We start from the raw sequence: 18,764 nt of genomic DNA, 5'->3' as shown, positions 1-18,764 counted from the left end.
TTGAAAGGGAAATCTTTCTGACAAAAATTAATTAAAACAAAAAAAAAAAAAAAAAAGACACAAATTTAGAGGAACAAACTATTTCATTTTATTTTATTCATAATAATAATAATAATAATAATAATAATAATCATTTATTTATTTTATTCCTCTTCTTTCAAAATATTTTTTCTTTCTTATTTTTAAATCAGTCAAATTACAAAATTAAAAAATAAAATAAAATAAAATAAAATAAAAAATAAAAATAAAACTCGCAATTTTTTAAAAAAAAAAAAAAATTCATCATTTCATCATTTCGTGTTTAAAAAAAACATCGTCAGTAAAATTAGTTACACTTTCTTTTGTTTCCCTCTTTTTCCTCCCCTCGCCCCTCCCCTCCACCGCGTGTTTTCATCCTTAACGGTTTTTTTTAAATATTGCGACAAAATTTTCACGTTAGACACGACGGAGGGGAAATTGGAGGGGGAAAAAAAAACGTGTAACTAAATTTATAAATACCCAAACATTCGAAATTAATAATTTTTTTTTATTATTTACTCTATGACTTTTTTTTCTCTCTTTTAACATCTTCTAATTCCGATTCTTCTTATAGTTCATATGAAAATAAATTAAATAGAAAACAATTTTTTTTACAAATTAAAGCTCCTCCGTTCTTCATTTTGGTTTATATTTTTATAAAATAATATTCTCACATATTATGATAAATATTTCGTTTTTTTTTTTTTTTTCTTTTTAACGATAGAAAACTACAATCATTTGAAAGACTAGAATTTGCAATAATAATAATAATAATAATAATAATAATAATAATTCGCTTTTTGCGATATTTCGAGTTTTTTTCTCTTTGTAATATAGGTATTTGAAATTACACGCTACACCCGGTCGTTACTTCTTCGTTCGGTTGCGGCGTCCACCTGCACTGATGACACGGTTTACACTCGCCATCATCTCCATTACTCGAATTAAGCCTGAGTCCTTGTTCGAGTTCCAAAAGTTGTCCCATGAAATTCAAATTGGGACTGATTATCGGACGAGCCGATTTGACAACTTTGTACGCTTCGACCATTGATAAAAGCCTGTGTTTCATTACGTATGCAATGGTTATGGTGGCCGAACGAGAAATACCCGCTTGGCAATGGACTAGAACGTTCGCTCCGTGTTTCCTCGCTTCCTCTGAAATATAAATAACATCACATTCGTGAACGAATTAAAGAAAATATTGGGGAGGGGGGGGCGAAAGAGTTAAGGGTGTTTTTTTTTTTTTTTAAGGGAAGAAATAATAATAATAATAAACACGTTTGGTGCGTGCATCGGAATCTGCTTTTTTTTTTTTTTTTTTTTTTTTTCCGAGATTATATTGAGGTCGTTCGATTGAATCGAGTCGTCGACAAGATGCGTAAGATGAATGATGAAACTTTAGTAAAACATACGGTTGTTAAAATCATTTTATATTACGTTTGATTGCCTTGACACCTTCCCCCGGATTCCAAAAAAAATTGAATTTCACATGAGCTAAACAAGAGGAAAAATAATCAACTTTGATTTTTGGGAGGGGGGTGAGTCACCGTGGAAGAACGCGAGAGGAATAAGTGTGTGTGTGTGTGAGAGAGTGAGAGAGAGAGAGAGAAAAGCCTGATATGGCTTCAGTGTGGCTCAAAACGTGTGTGCCCCCAAACGCAGCCAGGCTGCCAACAACAAAACACAGTCTCGATATAAAAATAAATCGATTTGTGTTCGTCGACTTCACCGCCTTCCGGGATGATTCATAACCGAACGCTCGAAAGGATTTTTTTTTTTTTTTTTTTTATGGGGCGACCTTTTAATTTTAGATGTTTTATTTTACCGGGGAAAAACCCATCTCGTTTTTTTTTTTTTTTATTTTATTTTGAAAAATAGTTTTGCAGCACGAAAACCTTTTTGCACGTCACAAAAATAGAGTATATAACGTTTGACTAATATTAATACATGACTCATTTCACGACGATTTAAAAGTTCAACGCTGACGAAAATAACGTTTTTTTTTTTTTTTTTAAACCATCGATTGTTTAATTCCCTTTTGCCCGAACAAAAAAATTTTCACTTTACAATTATTATTATTATTATAGGCTACTTACTACTCGCGTTCCCTCGTTTAAATCATCATCAACAAATTTAAAAACAATAATAATAATAATAATAATAATAATAATAATAATAATAATAATGATAAGAAAAGAATTAAAGACCTGGAAACTATGATTTCGTCACAAGGTGGAAGAACTTGGATTCGCGGTTGCCTTGAGAGAGCACGAAACCTACGACCTTGAATGAGTACATGATTTTATATGACTAATACTTTCCTCAGGTTTTCGCTCTTGACGTTTTTGTTTAATTTTCAACCTGTTTCATCGACGACAACAACAAAGTATTTTTTTCCTTACGGAAAACATATGCGTGCAAAATAAAATAAAGGCACGAAACCTGAAAATTCGAATTTACTTTCGTTTTTCCAATGCCGTGAACAAAAACCAAAAACCTTTTCTCATACAGTCATCATCGCCTCCGAGCCTTTTTTTTTATTATTATTATCATTATTTAAAAATTTACTTCACCCTTTCGAACGATCCCTTCGAATTTAATACGCAAACGAGTGGAGGAAACTGGGTCAAATGTGAACAATACTAAATGAGTCATGCAATCAGAAGACAACAGAAAGAGGAGGATGTGGTGGGAAATGGTAATGGTTCGAAGAAGCTCCCATTATATATGTTTAAAAGAGGGAGAGGGGGGAGAAATAGGGAAAAAAAGGTGAAAAGTTTTAAAGGAGGGAGACAAAAAAAAATCTGCTTTGACCCTAAGAGAGGGTCGAGATACACTTGAAAAGAATAGACGAGAACGTTGGTAGAGAAAAAAGATGGAGAGGGAAACCGTCAATGAATGAATCATTTGGTGGGATTGTAAATAAAAGCAATGAGGACAAAATTAATTTGAGGGACATAATACAACAACAACAACAACAGCAGCAGCAGCAGCAGAAGAGGAGGAGGAACACTCTCTCTCTCTCTCTCTCTCTCTCTCTAGCTCTTTAAACGATTATTTTATCAACTTCTTTATTTACAATTACGAGTAATCCATTTAAGAAGAATGAAAACATTTGAAACTCAATTTTTACCTTGACGTCGTAAAAAAAAAAAAAAAAAAAAAAAAAAATCCAAATTCGAAAATGGCGATAGCACTCGCACACACGCACACGCACACTCAATTGCAGAAGGCCAATGACTCATTTTAAAGACGAACAATTCACGATGAATAGATTTATACGTTGCAGAATCATTTTGATTGACTTCCCCCTCCCCTCCCCTCCCCCCTTTTTTAACAACAACAATATCTTTAAAAAGTAAAAAAAAAAAAAAAAACCCTCCGCAGAATAAATTTTTATATCTAAGGGTTGTTTTACGATGACTAATTATCAAGGGCATCCGAGAGCAGCAGATGGGGCTGAAAAGAATTACGTCATACCGACTATTGGAGAAGACATATTATTCATGAATGATTAACGATCACCATCACCACCACCACCACCACCATCACCATCACCATCAGACATCATAATGCGACATCGATAATTGCCAACACACACACACACAAAACATCTTTTGATTCCGTTATTAACGTTCGGGGAACTCGGGAGCCAAAATCCCAGACTTTTGACCAAATTTTACAAATCGAAGTACGAAAAAAAAAAAAAAAGACAACAAACAGACGCGGAAGAATTTAAAAAAAAAGAATAAACAAACAGAAGACAGCTACAAACAGACATATAAATATTTGTGACAATATATGTTGGCACTCCTGCTATTCAAACACACATCATACACATCATACACACATTTTGGAACTCGAATCAAATAGTTCAGGGGCATAATCATCATCATCATCATCATCAACATTTTCGCAAATATTAACTAAAATAAAAATTTTTCACCGGGCAAGTCATCGTTTCGAAAACAAACACAAACAAACAAGAAGACATTTTTAAACAAACAAAAATACAAATCTAAAAATACGAAAAAAAAAAAAAACGGTTTTTTTTTTGGGGGGGTGAATTCCATTTCGATTAGAAACTACATATTTCTTTGTTCGTTTCGTCATTTCTTTTACTACCGCAGCATCGTTATTTCTAAGAAAGCGTAATAGTAAAGACCTTTCGTCAATAAAATAATAATAATAATAATAATAATAGAAACTCACCGATGAAATCGAAAGCTTCTTCGAAATATTGTTTCAAATTTTGTTGACCCGAATCCGAAGCCGGCAATTTCCTGTAGGATATCCCCTCGGCCTCGTGATAACCGGGAAGATCCGAGGTAACGTTTAAAACGCGGGTTACTCCCAACGTTTGCAACAATTGCAAATCCGCTGCATTTTTCTGATTTCCCAAATACAAAAAAGGCAAAACCCTCGACGCGGGTTGATTATCGATGTCCGACGACGAGGCCGAGGGTGGTGAAGAAGGATTTTCCAATGCCGGAGATGATGCTTTCGTCGGCGAGGAAGGTGATGATAAAGTGGATTTTTCGCTCGGTGGCGGCAACAGCGTGTCTTCGCAAAATTCCTTATGCCTTTTGTGAAATTCTTTGTGACCACCTGAAACACAAAAACCGGAAAAATCACTCTCATTGTAAACATTCTGCGCATGCGCGAGAGAGAGAGAAAAAAAAAAACGAACGTGGTTTTAGTTTTGTTGAAACGTACCCCAAACGGGAACGGCGACTAACGTAAGAACAAGACAGGGAGCTTTTCTTTTCATTTTAATCCAACGTTTTTGTTTTGTTTTTAAAGTTAAAGTTTGCAAACTTTTTCTTATCGTTTTTAAAACAATAAAAAAAAAAAATATCCAAACGAGTTTGTAAAACAAAAAATACTAATATCTCAAAAGTAGAAAATATTTTACATGTTTTTTTTTTTTTTTTTTTTTTTTACAAACAAAGAAACCACAACGCGAAAATCTACTTTTTTTCAAAACTCATCGACAACAAACAACAATCGTAAATTAAAAACAAAAAAACTACACGAAACAAACACAACAAACACGATTTGAAAACAAAAACAAAAACAAACACGTTGAGAGAACGTTTTAATATCGTACTGTTGTTCACTACGCAATTTTTTTTTATTTTTTTTTTTATTTTACGGAGGATGATTTTTTCATTGATGATGACACTAACAACAACAACAACAATTCTCAAACCTTCGACCGTACTAATAATAATAATAATAATAATAATAATAAAACGCACATAAAAAAAAAAATTTTCTTTAAACCCGACTGCGTTTTAAAACTGGAGATCAAAAGAGTCTGAATCCTTCGAGGTCCGGACCATTTCTCACCTAGTCAACAAGCCGCTGCTACCACCACCACCACCACAACCAAGCTTAACATTCATCATCGTCATCAATATGGTGGACGACTCAGTCACAAGCTTTTTCTTGTTTGTAAATATGAATCATAATTTTTTTTCATACGATATACGTAAACGTCATCCAAGGTTGACGGGAAATTACTATAAGGTAGAGAGAAAAGTTTTTCTTTTTTTTTCTTGTCCGTTGTTGTTATTACGAGTACGCGAAAAAAAAAAACTAAAATTCTCGGGGAATTTCCTTCTCTTGCGCGAAAATTTAATTACTACGTCTTTTACATAATTACTACGTCTTTCCCATAAATTACGCTAAAACGCAAAAAAGAATACGCCTGTGCGTGCGTGCGTGCGTATAAGACGAATAATAATAAAAAACCGTTCCAATTAAAACGTATTTATAGATTTTTTTTTTTTTAAATATTTATAATCCACTTTTAATAGCCTAAAAAAAAAATTTAAATTTAAATTTAAATTTTTAACGCGTCCTGAAAATTCACGCGCCGTCTGCTTTCGTTTGAAAACTTTCGCGTTTCAAAACAAAATTATTATTATTATTATTATTATTTTATTTATTTTTACCGATCGGTCAACCGAGTGCCAAACAGACACAAACACACGTCAATATTATTATTATTACTTTTTTTTTTTTTTTTTCATACAAATGAAGAATTATTTTAAAAAAACAAAAGTTTATGAAAACGAAACGAAAAACGTTAACGCGATAATTGCGGGCCCTTTTTTTTTTTTTTTTTTTTTTTTTTTTTTTAACATAAATTGAAACGCGAAATATAAAAAGGATAAAAACCGATTTTTTTTTGTTTTTGTTTTTTGTTTTTTTTTTTTAAATATAATTACGATGTTCTAATTATACGCATAAATAATGAAATTCTAAATACGAATATACGAAAATAATGCGGTCATTTTTAATAATAATAATAATAATAATAGTGACACGAAAGAAATATGGCGTGGCGTCTCGTGTCACGTCATTTTCGAACCGACACAAATGTTATAAGAATTTGTAACGTTTTTTTTTTTTTCGTTACGGTCGAAATACAGGTAGTAAATGATATTACAGGTGGACATTTTTTTTTGGAATTCTGACGTTAAAAAAAAAATTTCACGCATTCATCATCATCATCATCATCATCATCATCCGTTCACTCACTCATCGACAAATTTCCCTCGAATTGTTTTTCTATGACGTCACATCACGCATCACGCGCCACATTAAACAACGTTTGACGAACGAACGAACGAACCAACCGTCTTTTTGATTTTTATTTAATAAAACAAAAACCGAACAAACAAACAAACAAACAAACAAACAAACAAACATTCCCCGTTCTATATATATTTCTAGAAAATTTTAAATCGAAATAATACTAATTGTTTTAATAAGAAATCTATTAAAAAAATGATTCATTCGATTTTTTTTTTTTTTTTTTTGAAATCCGAGCTGTTGTTGTTGAGTTTTTGTTTTTTGGTCGAAATATCGAATATTTCTTTCGTTTGTGATGTGCGTGAGTGCGTGTGTGTGTGTGTGTGCGTGCGTGGAAACGAACCCGATTAGAAAATTTTTTAATAATAAACGTACAATAATGAAAACTTGTCGGTTTTCCCCCTAAATAATTGACGACATTTTACCTTAAACAATAAAAGCTACAAACAAACACCTTCTTACTTCGTAGAAGAGAGAGAGAGAGAGAGAGAGAGAGAGAGAAAAAAGGGAAAATTTTAATTGCAATTAAAAAATAACCATTTTCCCGTTTTTTCCCGAAAAAAAGGACAACATCATTTTTTCCGATACCGGATATAAAAATTTAATGAATCACTCGTCGGAGGAATAATTCTTCAAAAATTATTAACGTGTTATTGTCTGGAATGCATTGACTATATCATCGTATTGTATTTGTCCAACTATTGAATCATTATTATTATTAGTCATCGATAATAAACTTAAGAGAAAAAACTTTTCGGGGAACGAAAAATGAAAAATATTCTGGAGTTCTACCACCTCCTCTACCACCACCACCACCACCACCATTACTACTACGTGCTTAAAACCCCTTGGGGATAAAAAAAAAAAAAATGCAGAGTTTGCGGGAATTATTATACACACGAACCCGACAGTAATCCAGTAAGACGTGGAAATGACTCGGCACAATTTATTCATAATAATAATAATAATAATAATAATAATAATAATAATAATAATAATAATAATAATAATAATAATAATAATAATAATAATAATAATAATAATAATAATAATAATAATAATAATAATAATTCCATTCATTCATCGAACCCAAAATATAACGGCTCTTATTATTATTATTATTATTATATTTGACCATTTTGGAAAATTTAGTCTCTTTCAAAAAAAACAATTATTTACATGTAATGAAGTAACAAATTTAAAGTTTCACAATATTATTATCATTATCATTATCATTATTATTATCATTATTATTATTATTATTATTATGTAAACTTTTGTTTGAGTCATGAAAAAAAAATAAAAAAAAAAAAATTAAATTTTAAGTGAATTCTCCCAATAACCTTGATTATATTTATTACCCATATAATATAATATAAAGTTTCATATCACAATCGCGACTACTCCATATTACGTGGGGTGGAGGGGGAGGGGATGTGGTAGAGATCTATCTCGACAGCATCTACTCATATATAAACTATTAACGTTAACTCGTGTCTGGTGTGGTGGCGTCGAGTCGTATCACATTCGTGACTCACGTCAAAAAACGAGGGGGGTTTCGATAAATTGACAAATTGACTTCGACTTCCATTTTTTTTTTTTCGAACGACACATTATCGTACCAAATTTTAAGGGTGAAAAAATCTTTTTTGACATTCATCCGGATTTTCCTTTCGCGAAATATCCCCCCCCCCGGAAAAACCGCACTCGAGTGAATTTTTTTCCCAAATGCACCCCCTCCCCCATACAGATACAAATCCAAAAAAGAAATACTCGACAAAGTGACGTAGACAATCTTTACGAAAACAACACATTCATCAAAACCATATCAGTGAACGTAAAAAAAAAATAATGATGATGATGATGATGATGGCGATGACGATGGTGACGTTGATAATAATAATAATAATGATAAAAACCAGTTAAAGAAAAAAAAAAAAAAACTTTAAAATAATTTCAGTTATTAAAAAATCATTTGAGGGATGATTTAATGGACGAAATCTTTTGAGTTTAAAAAATTTTTACACCCTTTTCGAAATGTTATAATAATTTATAAATTTTTCTAGAGAGAGAGAGAGAGAGAGAGAGAGAGAGGAGGGGAGAAAGAGAGAAAGAGAAAGAGAGAGAGCATGGTCTTATCAATTTGATATACTTGCACATTTGTCAACTTAATAGTTGTATTAAATGAGTCATCATTAGAAAGATTAAGTAAAATTTTTGTCACACAACAACAACAACAACAACCCAAAGACTCTATCATTATCATTATTATTTTACATGATAAACTCGTGTTAAAGGACTTTTTTTAAAAAAAAAAAAAGATTTCATTGCTCGTTTATTTTTTTTTTTTTTTTTGTATTTTAATGCCAGTCATAGATAGATAGTGGTAGTAGTAGTAGTAGTAGTAGTAGTAGGACTACAAATCAATTGTTTTTTAAATTCTTAAACATTTTTAATCGCACGTCTTGCAAATAATAATAATAATAATAATAATTAACGTGAATTGAAAAATTTCATAACTTTCATATCGATTTAAAGTTTTCTTTTTTTTTTTTTTTGATTTACCATGAAACCTTATTAATATATAATGATTGAGAGACCAGAGAAAGAGAGACCAGAGAGAGAGAGAGAGACCAGAGAGAGAGAGATAGAGAGAGACCAGAGAGAGAGAGAGAGAGAGAGAGACCAGAGAGAGAGAGAGAGTCATTCTAACGAAATTATTTCTACGTGAACATTTTCGACTGACTGTACTTTGCACCTACTAAAATAATTTTCATTGCGAAAAAAAATTTGCGTGGCGGGTATTTAAAATTATTTTAAAAATTTATTTATTTATTTATAAAAAAAAAAAAAAACACATATTTACAAGTTAAATAAATAAATAAAAAGCTTTGGACTGTTGGTGTGACGTCGAAAATTCCAGCAAATGAAAAAAATGACACAATGGTGTGTATATGTGTTTGCATGAATCACGTAGGCACCCTCCTCCCTTCACTCACTCACTCACTCACACACTCGCTCACTCAGTTTTTGAAATGACTCAATGTTTTATCACAAAATGTTTTTTCTAGGCAAAGCTTCCAACATAATCAAAGTACACCCGCCGAATATAACTCGTAATCGTAAAAAAAGAGAACAAAAAACAAAAACACAACTAAATTACATGAAAATTAAAGTTTTAACACCGCGGCACTAAATGTTTATTAGTCATTAAAGTGCCAAAATTTGCGATCGTATGGTACATGATGCTTCCACAAGTTTCACCCCCTTGACAAAAACGACTGAGAAGATGGTAAGTCAACCGTCAGCAAACATTAATACAAAAAAGTTGTTAAAAAGGAAAACATTGTGATGACGTCAGTAAGCGTTTAAGAACCCCCCCCCCCAACTCATTTAATTATTATTATTATATCCGGTTGTATGATTCCAGTTAAAAAGAGATAAAAAAAGGACAATGTTATCCATCCGAGGGAAAACAGTTCACGTGAAATAAAATTTTCCCATTTTCCAACACAAGTGATAAGACTTACACACAATGACTCATTGAATGTCTACGATTAATTATTACCGACAAGCCAGTTAGAATAATAATGGCAATGACTTCTTCTTCGAATGGAAATAAAAAAATTGGATTCGATACGATAGCATACCGTTGTGGTGGTCGATGGATAGTTTTAAATAGTTGGTACAAAAAAAAAAAAAAAAACTCACCGAGCAAGAGTGCAGGTTCTCTATTATCCTCCACCAGTATGGTTAAAACGAGAAACAAGGGATGAGACGGAGGTAGTCTATCGACGTCCGAAGTGCAATCATCGTACACGACGACCTCTTTGAAGGCACGTTTTTTCAAAAGGTCTTTTCCCTCTCGCGTTGTCGCCAAATCGGCAAGCGACGCTTTTCCCAATTGAAGACGTCGTCTGTTAAACCGATCCGAACAATTTATATTTATCGACCCTCGAATGTGATTTACGTTGTAGGCGATGAAAGGTCGACAATCGACGACGAGAAAATTTCTCACGTTTTTATTTATCGAATTCTCGTTTTTCTTCAACTTTTTGACCAAACTATCCGGATCCAAGGGTTTGACTCGTTTCATTATTATAGCACGCTGTAGCGTTGCACTTTCCGAACACGGACTTGCGGGCAAGCTCATGGAATCCAATTTGCAACGTTTGGGTATCGTCGGACTCAAAGCCAACTGTACGGAATTGATGTTTAAATCTGGAGGACCCGGTTCGCTGAGACTCCTATTGAGAGCCAATTTAAGGCCTTCCCTTCTAGAGCAACACGTGGACATTGCCAAAAATCGTCAAATTCTGAAACAACAATAAAAATAAAACTCTCCTTTAAATAAACAATTTTTTTGGCAATTTATATTTATTAAATAAAAAAAAAAAAATATTGGCAAATAAAATTTGCATATTTATTATGAATTCAAAAAACACAAAAAAAAAAAAAGATTAAATAATTGGGGGCGGGGGGGCGGGGGATAAAATACAAATTTTTTTTTTTTTTAAAATTTGTATTCGAAAAATAATTTCAAACATACAATTTTAATAAAAATAATGTTTTTATTACCGCGATAAATTAAAAAAAAAAAAAAAAAAAAAATTAAAAATTTTTTAAATAAATCATCATATGGGGATTATATTGCAATTTAAACATTTTTCCCGATTTGCGCGCCAATTTCAAAATTCAACCAATGAGAAAAAAGCGAGGGATTAAACTCACAGCCTTGTAAATTACTCCTCGACAATTTTTAAAATTATTCCAAGTAACTCTACCACTGAGAGAATTTAACCGTCGACAAAGTTTTTTCATTTTAACAATAATAATAATATATATTATAATTATTATATTTTTAAAACAAAAAATAAAAAATAAAATCAAAATGAAATTCGAAATATAACGACGTAACGGACAACTAGATAAAGAAATTAAATAGATAGAGAAAGAGAGAGAGAGAGAGAGAGAGAGAGTAACGTTTAACTTTCACTGAATTTTTAACGAATTAAATTTAAATAATAATAATAATAATAATAATAAACTATAAATTAATGAGAACGTTTTTTTTTAAACTTTCTGATTATGATAAACATCATTAAATCATCAATTTTTTTTTTTTTGAATTCGTTTAACATTTTTTATTTTTAATTTTAGAACCAGACTCGATAAAGCAATTTCGAAAGAGAAAGAGAGAGAGAGAGAGGGGGGGGGAGAGAGAGAGAGAGAAATTCAACGCACGAGTAAAAAATGTTTACCTTTTAATTTTCTTCTTTTTTTATTTATTACATCACATTATTAGTAATCAGAGAATTTTAAGATGAATATTTCTACGCATTAAAAAAAAAAATATTTAATTTTGAAATTATAAAAAAAGATAATAATAATAATAATAGAAAAGAAAGTTTTAATTTAAGAAAGTATTCCCCCCCCCTCGCCCCACAGAAAAATAATAACAAACAACAACAACAACAACATTCGAATACTTGCAACTTTTCAAGGTTTCAATACTTAATTAATCAATTATTGTAAATATGAGTTCAAATGATAATAATAATAATAATAATACAACATAAAGAATAGAATAATGTTTGTTTATTTCTTTCTTTCTTTTTACGTAATAGTAATAAAAATAATAAAAAAAATTACGCGTAATAAATTTGTCTTAGATATATTTATCCTTCCTAAATATTTTTCTTGGGAAAAACTGAAGAAAAATCAAACCAACCAATCAACCATATTTGTGCACCTTGCTTAAAGTTAATTAAACCTGATAGAAATTTTTATTGACCCTTTTTCGAGATACAAAATGAAATGTGAATGTCAAGACACCTCCAAGGTGATTCACTTGGGGAGAGAAGAAATAACTGCTTTTATATCTTTAAAGTCAATTCTGTTTCCTCCTCTATTGTGTATTTACATAAGAAAAACTTGACATATGATCTCGATATTGTTAATAATCAAGAAATGAGTCAAAAAAGATTGTTCAGAACAACCATTCGAATAAATTAGAGAAAAATTGCCATATTTCTTTTTCTTCTTCTTCTTTTATTTTGTACTTCCAAGAGTCCAGTTAATACAAACATAATGTTTTGTTATGTAAGTTGTTTAAAATAAAATTAAATGTAACCAATTTTAAATGCATTCGTTTAAAAATATTCATGTATCATTTTGAACTGTTTAACATTCGAAAAACAAATGTCGAATGTATGCACATAATCATAAATAATAATATTTACACATAGATTACTGAAAAAAAAAAAAAAAAAGAGATTTAAGGAAAGCTATTTTAGATGCCATTACACATTTTAAAACAATTATTATTATTATTATTATTAAAACTATTTCAGGTAAAATTAAATTTTTGTTTAAAACTTGCACTCGAATAACCATGTATAGAAAATAGAAAAAAGAAAATTATCATTATTAATTATAAAATATCATTTTCATAAGGTTTTTTTTAACTAAAAATATAATAATAATAATAATAATAATAATGTTTAGCATTGAAAAAGAAATTTTTTGTTTAATAATAATAATAATAATAAAATTTTCATTACCTGTGTGAATATAGGTTAGTTTTTTTTTAATTGGAATTAAATTTCTTTTCTCGTCTTCGAATTTCTTTTTTTAACCGTCGTAATCCACTCATTTTTTTTTAAATTTTATTTTAACAAACGTTATTATTAATTAACACAAAATAATTTTTTATTCAATTAAATTTGTTTTTAATAGTTTAATAATTTTTTCTCAACGGTCACTTTATATAGAAATCTTTTACAAAAAAAAATAATAATAATAATTCGTTGACTTGGTTTTTTTAAATTAATTAAAACACTTTTAAAACAAGTGCAAATAATTAAATTAATATCAATAATAAATAAATTTCACGTATTAATTATAAAAAACTTGATGAAAATAAAATTTTAGGTTTAAAACTTAAAAAAAAAAAAAAGTTGTGATTCGTAGTCACTTTATTATCCGACTTTTTAATTAAACAACAACATTCGTTTGTTTGTTTTTTTTTTTTTTTTTAAATAAAAATTTTTGATTCACTGTCCGCGAATTTTTTAATTATATATATATAGACACATATTAATATAAAATAGTTACATGATTAAAAAAACACCGCGAGTTTATTTTTATAAAATAAATCACTTTAAATAAACGTTGTTCCCAAAATAAAAAAAGAAGCAAGCAAAATAAAACTGAAATTTTTTCTTTTCTTTTTTTTTTTTTTTAACTGCAGTAGACAACGTGTCCATGAGTCAGCTAGACTGACTCGAGCTTAATTCTAAAACCGTAAACGATTCACCGCAACCTTATCGACTTATCATCATTTTGAAACGAAACTTATTTTACCATTTTAGTGTAAAAAGACAACAAGTAACATTAAATCGCAATATCTAAATAATTTTTTTTCATTGAGCTAGTGAAATTAAAAATGAAAAAAGAAAGTTTTACTCATTACGTTAATATTGTTATTCACTTCTTTTAAATTTTCCTTTTTTTTTTTTTATTTAAAAAACAAACTGATAAAATTTATAATCGTAGTAAGCTAATCGTAGGAGAAACGGTCTATTTATGTAAGGCCTTATTTAAGGATCTATTTTGATAATGGATGAATATATGCATTCGAAAAAAATTTTTCTAAAATAATTTATTTGCCAAATTTTTATTTATTTATATTATTATAAATAAATTGAATAATATGTCAGATTTAATTAAAATCGACACAAAGTTTTTTACTTTTTATATTATTAGCAACAAACCCCCCTTTCCCCCCCCCCCTCGAAAGAGTTAATATTAACGTATAAATAAAATGGAAAAGAAAAAAAAAAATAAGTTAATAAATTATTACACACAAAATATAATAATATTTACATACTAGAATCGTTTAAATATTTATTTATAATATAATATAATTATTTAACTATTTAATTTAATTTATAATATCGTAAATAAAATTGAAAAAAAAAAAAAAAATTGTTTTAAGTCTAAATATATTTTTTTTTTTTATACAAAATGTTTATAAATTTGTGAATTGTTGATGTTATTATTACAAAACTATTTTTTTTTTTTTTCTGGCAAAGATAAAAAGCAATATGTTTATAACAATTTACATTTGAATAAATTTAAATAATTTACAATTATTATTATTATTATTTTAAAAAAAATTGTTTATGAATTAGAAACAATGTTTAAAAAAAACATGAAAATAGTCTTAAACTTTTTTTTAATGTCTGATGTGTAATATTTATTTAATAGTATTAATTAATTAATTAATTTAATTATTAATTAAAATCTTCTTTTTTATGTACATAAAACTGATATTTAAATATTTAAATAGATTCACAATTTTGCATTTGAAAAAAAAAAAAAAATTGATTTTCCACCATTGATTATGAAAATTTAAATCTATTAATATAATTTATTTTTAATTGGGGGAGGGAGGGGAAGGAGGGGGTGGGCGAATGATACATTTTTTAAAAAAAGGGGTAAAAAAATATATAAAATGTATTATTTTTAAATTTATCGAATAGAAAAACCCAAATCGAAAATAACAAATTATTTTTGAATGACATTAAAAAAATGTGTATGTATATATATATATATATATATATATATAAATTTGAATAATTGACTTTAAAGAAGGCCCTCATTACGTCATTCAAAGGTATGAGTCATCAGTATTCACGGACGCTACGTCAACAATGAATGCTAGGCTACACTTTCAATCATGATACTAGATACAAAAAAAATTATTAAAACGCAATGAGGGCATGTTAAAGGCTTAAATAAAAACAGCAAAAATAAATTTATGAAAAATATCAATAATAATAAAACATTGTTTTTAAGGTAAAAAAAAAAGCTCTGAAAGGATCTATGTATTTATTTAAAAAAAAAAAAAAAAATGAATAAATAATAATTAAATTTTATCGAATTGAAGAAAGAACAAATATGTCGATTTAAATTGTGTGTAATGGTTTAAATAATTTTTTAAATTGGTAAAATGGTTGATAATAACTTTTTTTCTGTGAGTCAGAAATTAGTCATAAACATCCGTTCATCCCTTTTTTTTTTTTTTTATCGTTCATAAAATTAACACCCTAGGATTTTAAATTATTTTTTACAAGGATGTAAAATATTAACAAATTTTTACATGTTTATTAATACAAATATTTCAATTAAATTAACTATTTAAAAAAAAATTTTATTGTGATTAATTCAAAATTTATGATATATGTTGATATAATAATAATTTTTTTAAACAAGGAAACAACGGAAAAGTTTTTGATTATTAATTATATTATTAATTAAAAATAAAAAAAAGTAAATAAATAAATAAATAAATCATTAATTAAAACTTCGTTATTTTTAAAATTGCGTTTTTAGCGACATCTTTTAGTGAATTTTTAAAGTATTTGAATTTGATTTGCAGAAAGCATCACCTGTCGGCGGTAAATTTTAAAAAATGACGTGGCACAGGAAACGTTTTATAGGCGTCGTCTGCTTTTTGGGTACAAATCTAAACACATAGTTCTTATAGGATATATAGTAATCTGCACTTATGATTACAAAGAAGGAGCGCTTTTAACGAATAGTACAATTGTATGAAACTACTTAGTGGTAGGGATATCAGTTAAATTGTCGGGTAATTTTATTCATTAAAAAGCGCGTTTTTAGGTATGTTATTTTTAAATTAAAAATTTTTAGTTTAATTTTTTCTTGGTGTTTAATTTTAATCAGTGAAGGTCCACGTTTATCATCGTTAAAACTGGACCTTCGTAAAGAGCTTGCGCAATCAAGATCGTGATTCAATTGAAACTGTGAGTAGTTTTTGACAGTTTCCTAGAGAATTTTTTATGTCTTCTCAAAGCATTATTTATTGAATGTTGGACCCATTGATTGGTTTTTTTTTTTAAATTTAAAAAAAATATTTTTTTTAAAAGTTGAGTTTTCAGTTAATTAGTGACAAAATGTTTCATTGGTTGAATAAAGAGGGAAAGAAAAATGAAGTGTTTGAAAATGTACTTGAGGGACTTAAAAAAGTATACAGACAGAAATTATTACCTTTGGAACTTCAGTACAATTTTCATGATTTTCATTCTCCACAATTGGATGACTCTGATTTTGATGCCAAGCCAATGATACTTTTAGTTGGACAATACTCAACAGGGAAGACAACATTTATTAAATATCTTCTAGAGCGAGATTTTCCTGGGATTAGAATTGGACCAGAGCCCACGACAGATCGTTTTATAGCTGTTATGTATGACACAAAAGAGGGAGTAATTCCCGGTAATGCTTTGGTAGTGGATCCTAAAAAACAATTTCGACCATTGGCAAAATTTGGAAATGCTTTTTTGAATAGATTTCAATGTTCAACATTACCATCTCCTGTGCTTATGGGAATGTCCATTGTTGACACACCTGGGATTTTATCCGGTGAAAAGCAAAGAGTGGATAGAGGTTATGATTTTACAGGTGTTTTAGAATGGTTCGCAGAAAGGGTTGACAGAATTTTATTATTATTCGATGCGCACAAACTAGACATTTCCGATGAGTTTCGTAGATCGATTGAAGCGTTAAGAGGTCACGATGATAAAATCAGAATTGTATTAAATAAAGCAGATATGGTGGATCATCAACAATTGATGAGAGTTTATGGTGCTCTTATGTGGTCTTTAGGAAAAGTTTTACAAACTCCAGAAGTGGCTAGGGTTTATATCGGCTCATTTTGGGACAAGCCGCTTACATATACGGCAAATCAAATTTTATTCGAAGATGAGAAACAAGACTTATTTAGAGATATACAATCTTTACCTAGGAATGCAGCACTCAGGAAGTTAAATGACTTAATTAAAAGAGCTAGGCTTGCTAAGGTAATGTAATTTTAATTATTATTTATTTATTTATAACTTTTTACATCGCCATCATTGTTTAATTATGGCAAAATTGCTAGCGAGTGCAATATCATTTGATATTTTCAATATTACATGAATAATTTGAAAAATTGTGCAACATACCGAATACAATTTTCTAATAATGCAAATAGGAAAAAGGCGTGCATGAAACATAATGTCTTTTTTATCCTTGATTTTTTTTTTTTTAAAGTATTGAGCATTCTCGACAATGTATTTAAACAATATGTTATCAAAATGTCTGCTGTAAATCTGTGTTTTTTTTTTTAGTTGTAAAAATTTCAAAATTAACTCGAAGCCTTAATTTAAAATAATTTGTTCTTTTAAATACTTGAAACATTTTATTATTGATGCTATGAATATATATAAATATATATTTATATATATATATATGTGTATCAGAGTAATTTTTTATGGTGTGAAGTTTAGTCATTCTACATAAAAAAAAAAAAAAGCCATTATGAGTCATTAATTTAATTTTTTTCATTTGTAACTAACTACTAAGGTAATTTAATTTATATAGAAATTACAGTAGTAAGTCAGTAGTAATTTTTTTAATTTCTAAAAATAAATTAATATAATTATTAATTTGAGAGAGAGAAAAAAAAAAAAAGGAAATGAATATAAAATAGATATAAAGGTGGAAGAAATAATAATGTTTAATGGAATTGAAATTTTTTTTTTTTTTTTTTTTTTAAAAGTAATGGCAATTAAATTAAAATTAATAATTATGAATTTATTTTTTTTTTTCGAATAAAAAAAAAAAAAAAAAAAAAAAAAAAAGGGATCAGTTAACTCGTAAATGAAAAAAAAAATTCCACAGGTTGCCTAAGTTTTTATTTAATCACATTATTAGAAAGTTTTTCAAATAAGTATTATTATTGAAGCATGAAATAAATAAATAAATAAATAAATTATAAATAGATAAAAAAAAAAAAAATTTATGATTAGAATTTTTCTTTTGCTCTAAATTTTTATTTACTTGATAAATAATATATAATAAGGCCATGTGCACAAATTATTTTATGAGAAAAAAAAATTTAAAATGTAAGTGATTTTAAATTAGAGAGAAAAAAAAAACTAAGTAAATTCGAATGTGACCTTCAAGTTAATTATTAACTTGCAATAATTTTGTTGTTGTTGTTGTTGTCGGTTGTTGGTTGTTGTTTGTTGGTTGTGCAAGTTTGTTTCGAATAACTTGAAACAAGGGAAAAA

General features: G+C 28.5%; 2 protein-coding genes across 2 annotated transcripts in view; one reads left to right on the top strand and one right to left on the bottom strand.

Moving 5' to 3' along the window:
- Window positions 1-865: 865 nt before the first annotated feature.
- On the bottom strand, window positions 866-10,918 carry Phum_PHUM490910 (dual specificity protein phosphatase, putative; the record flags this gene model as incomplete). The annotated part of the gene is made up of 3 exons (XM_002430526.1): window positions 866-1,173; window positions 4,231-4,626; window positions 10,333-10,918. The coding sequence occupies 3 exons, from the start codon at window positions 10,916-10,918 to the stop codon at window positions 866-868; spliced, it is 1,290 nt and encodes a 429-aa protein (XP_002430571.1).
- A 5,686-nt stretch (window positions 10,919-16,604) lies between these two features.
- Phum_PHUM490700 (EH-domain-containing protein, putative) overlaps window positions 16,605-18,764 on the top strand; it is a gene marked incomplete at both ends in the record, with an annotated part of 5,334 nt that continues 3,174 nt past the window's right edge. Inside the window, one exon of the mRNA XM_002430525.1 lies at window positions 16,605-17,510. Within this exon, the coding sequence (XP_002430570.1) occupies window positions 16,605-17,510 (906 nt within the window). The remainder of the gene's footprint in view (window positions 17,511-18,764) is intronic.

Source organism: Pediculus humanus, genomic scaffold (genome assembly GCF_000006295.1).
Source record: "Pediculus humanus corporis 1103172108260 genomic scaffold, whole genome shotgun sequence".
NCBI classification, from domain to species: Eukaryota; Metazoa; Arthropoda; class Insecta; order Psocodea; family Pediculidae; genus Pediculus; species Pediculus humanus.
The sequence above is the reverse complement of the archived record's forward strand: the minus strand, read 5'-3'. Positions and strand labels throughout refer to the sequence as shown.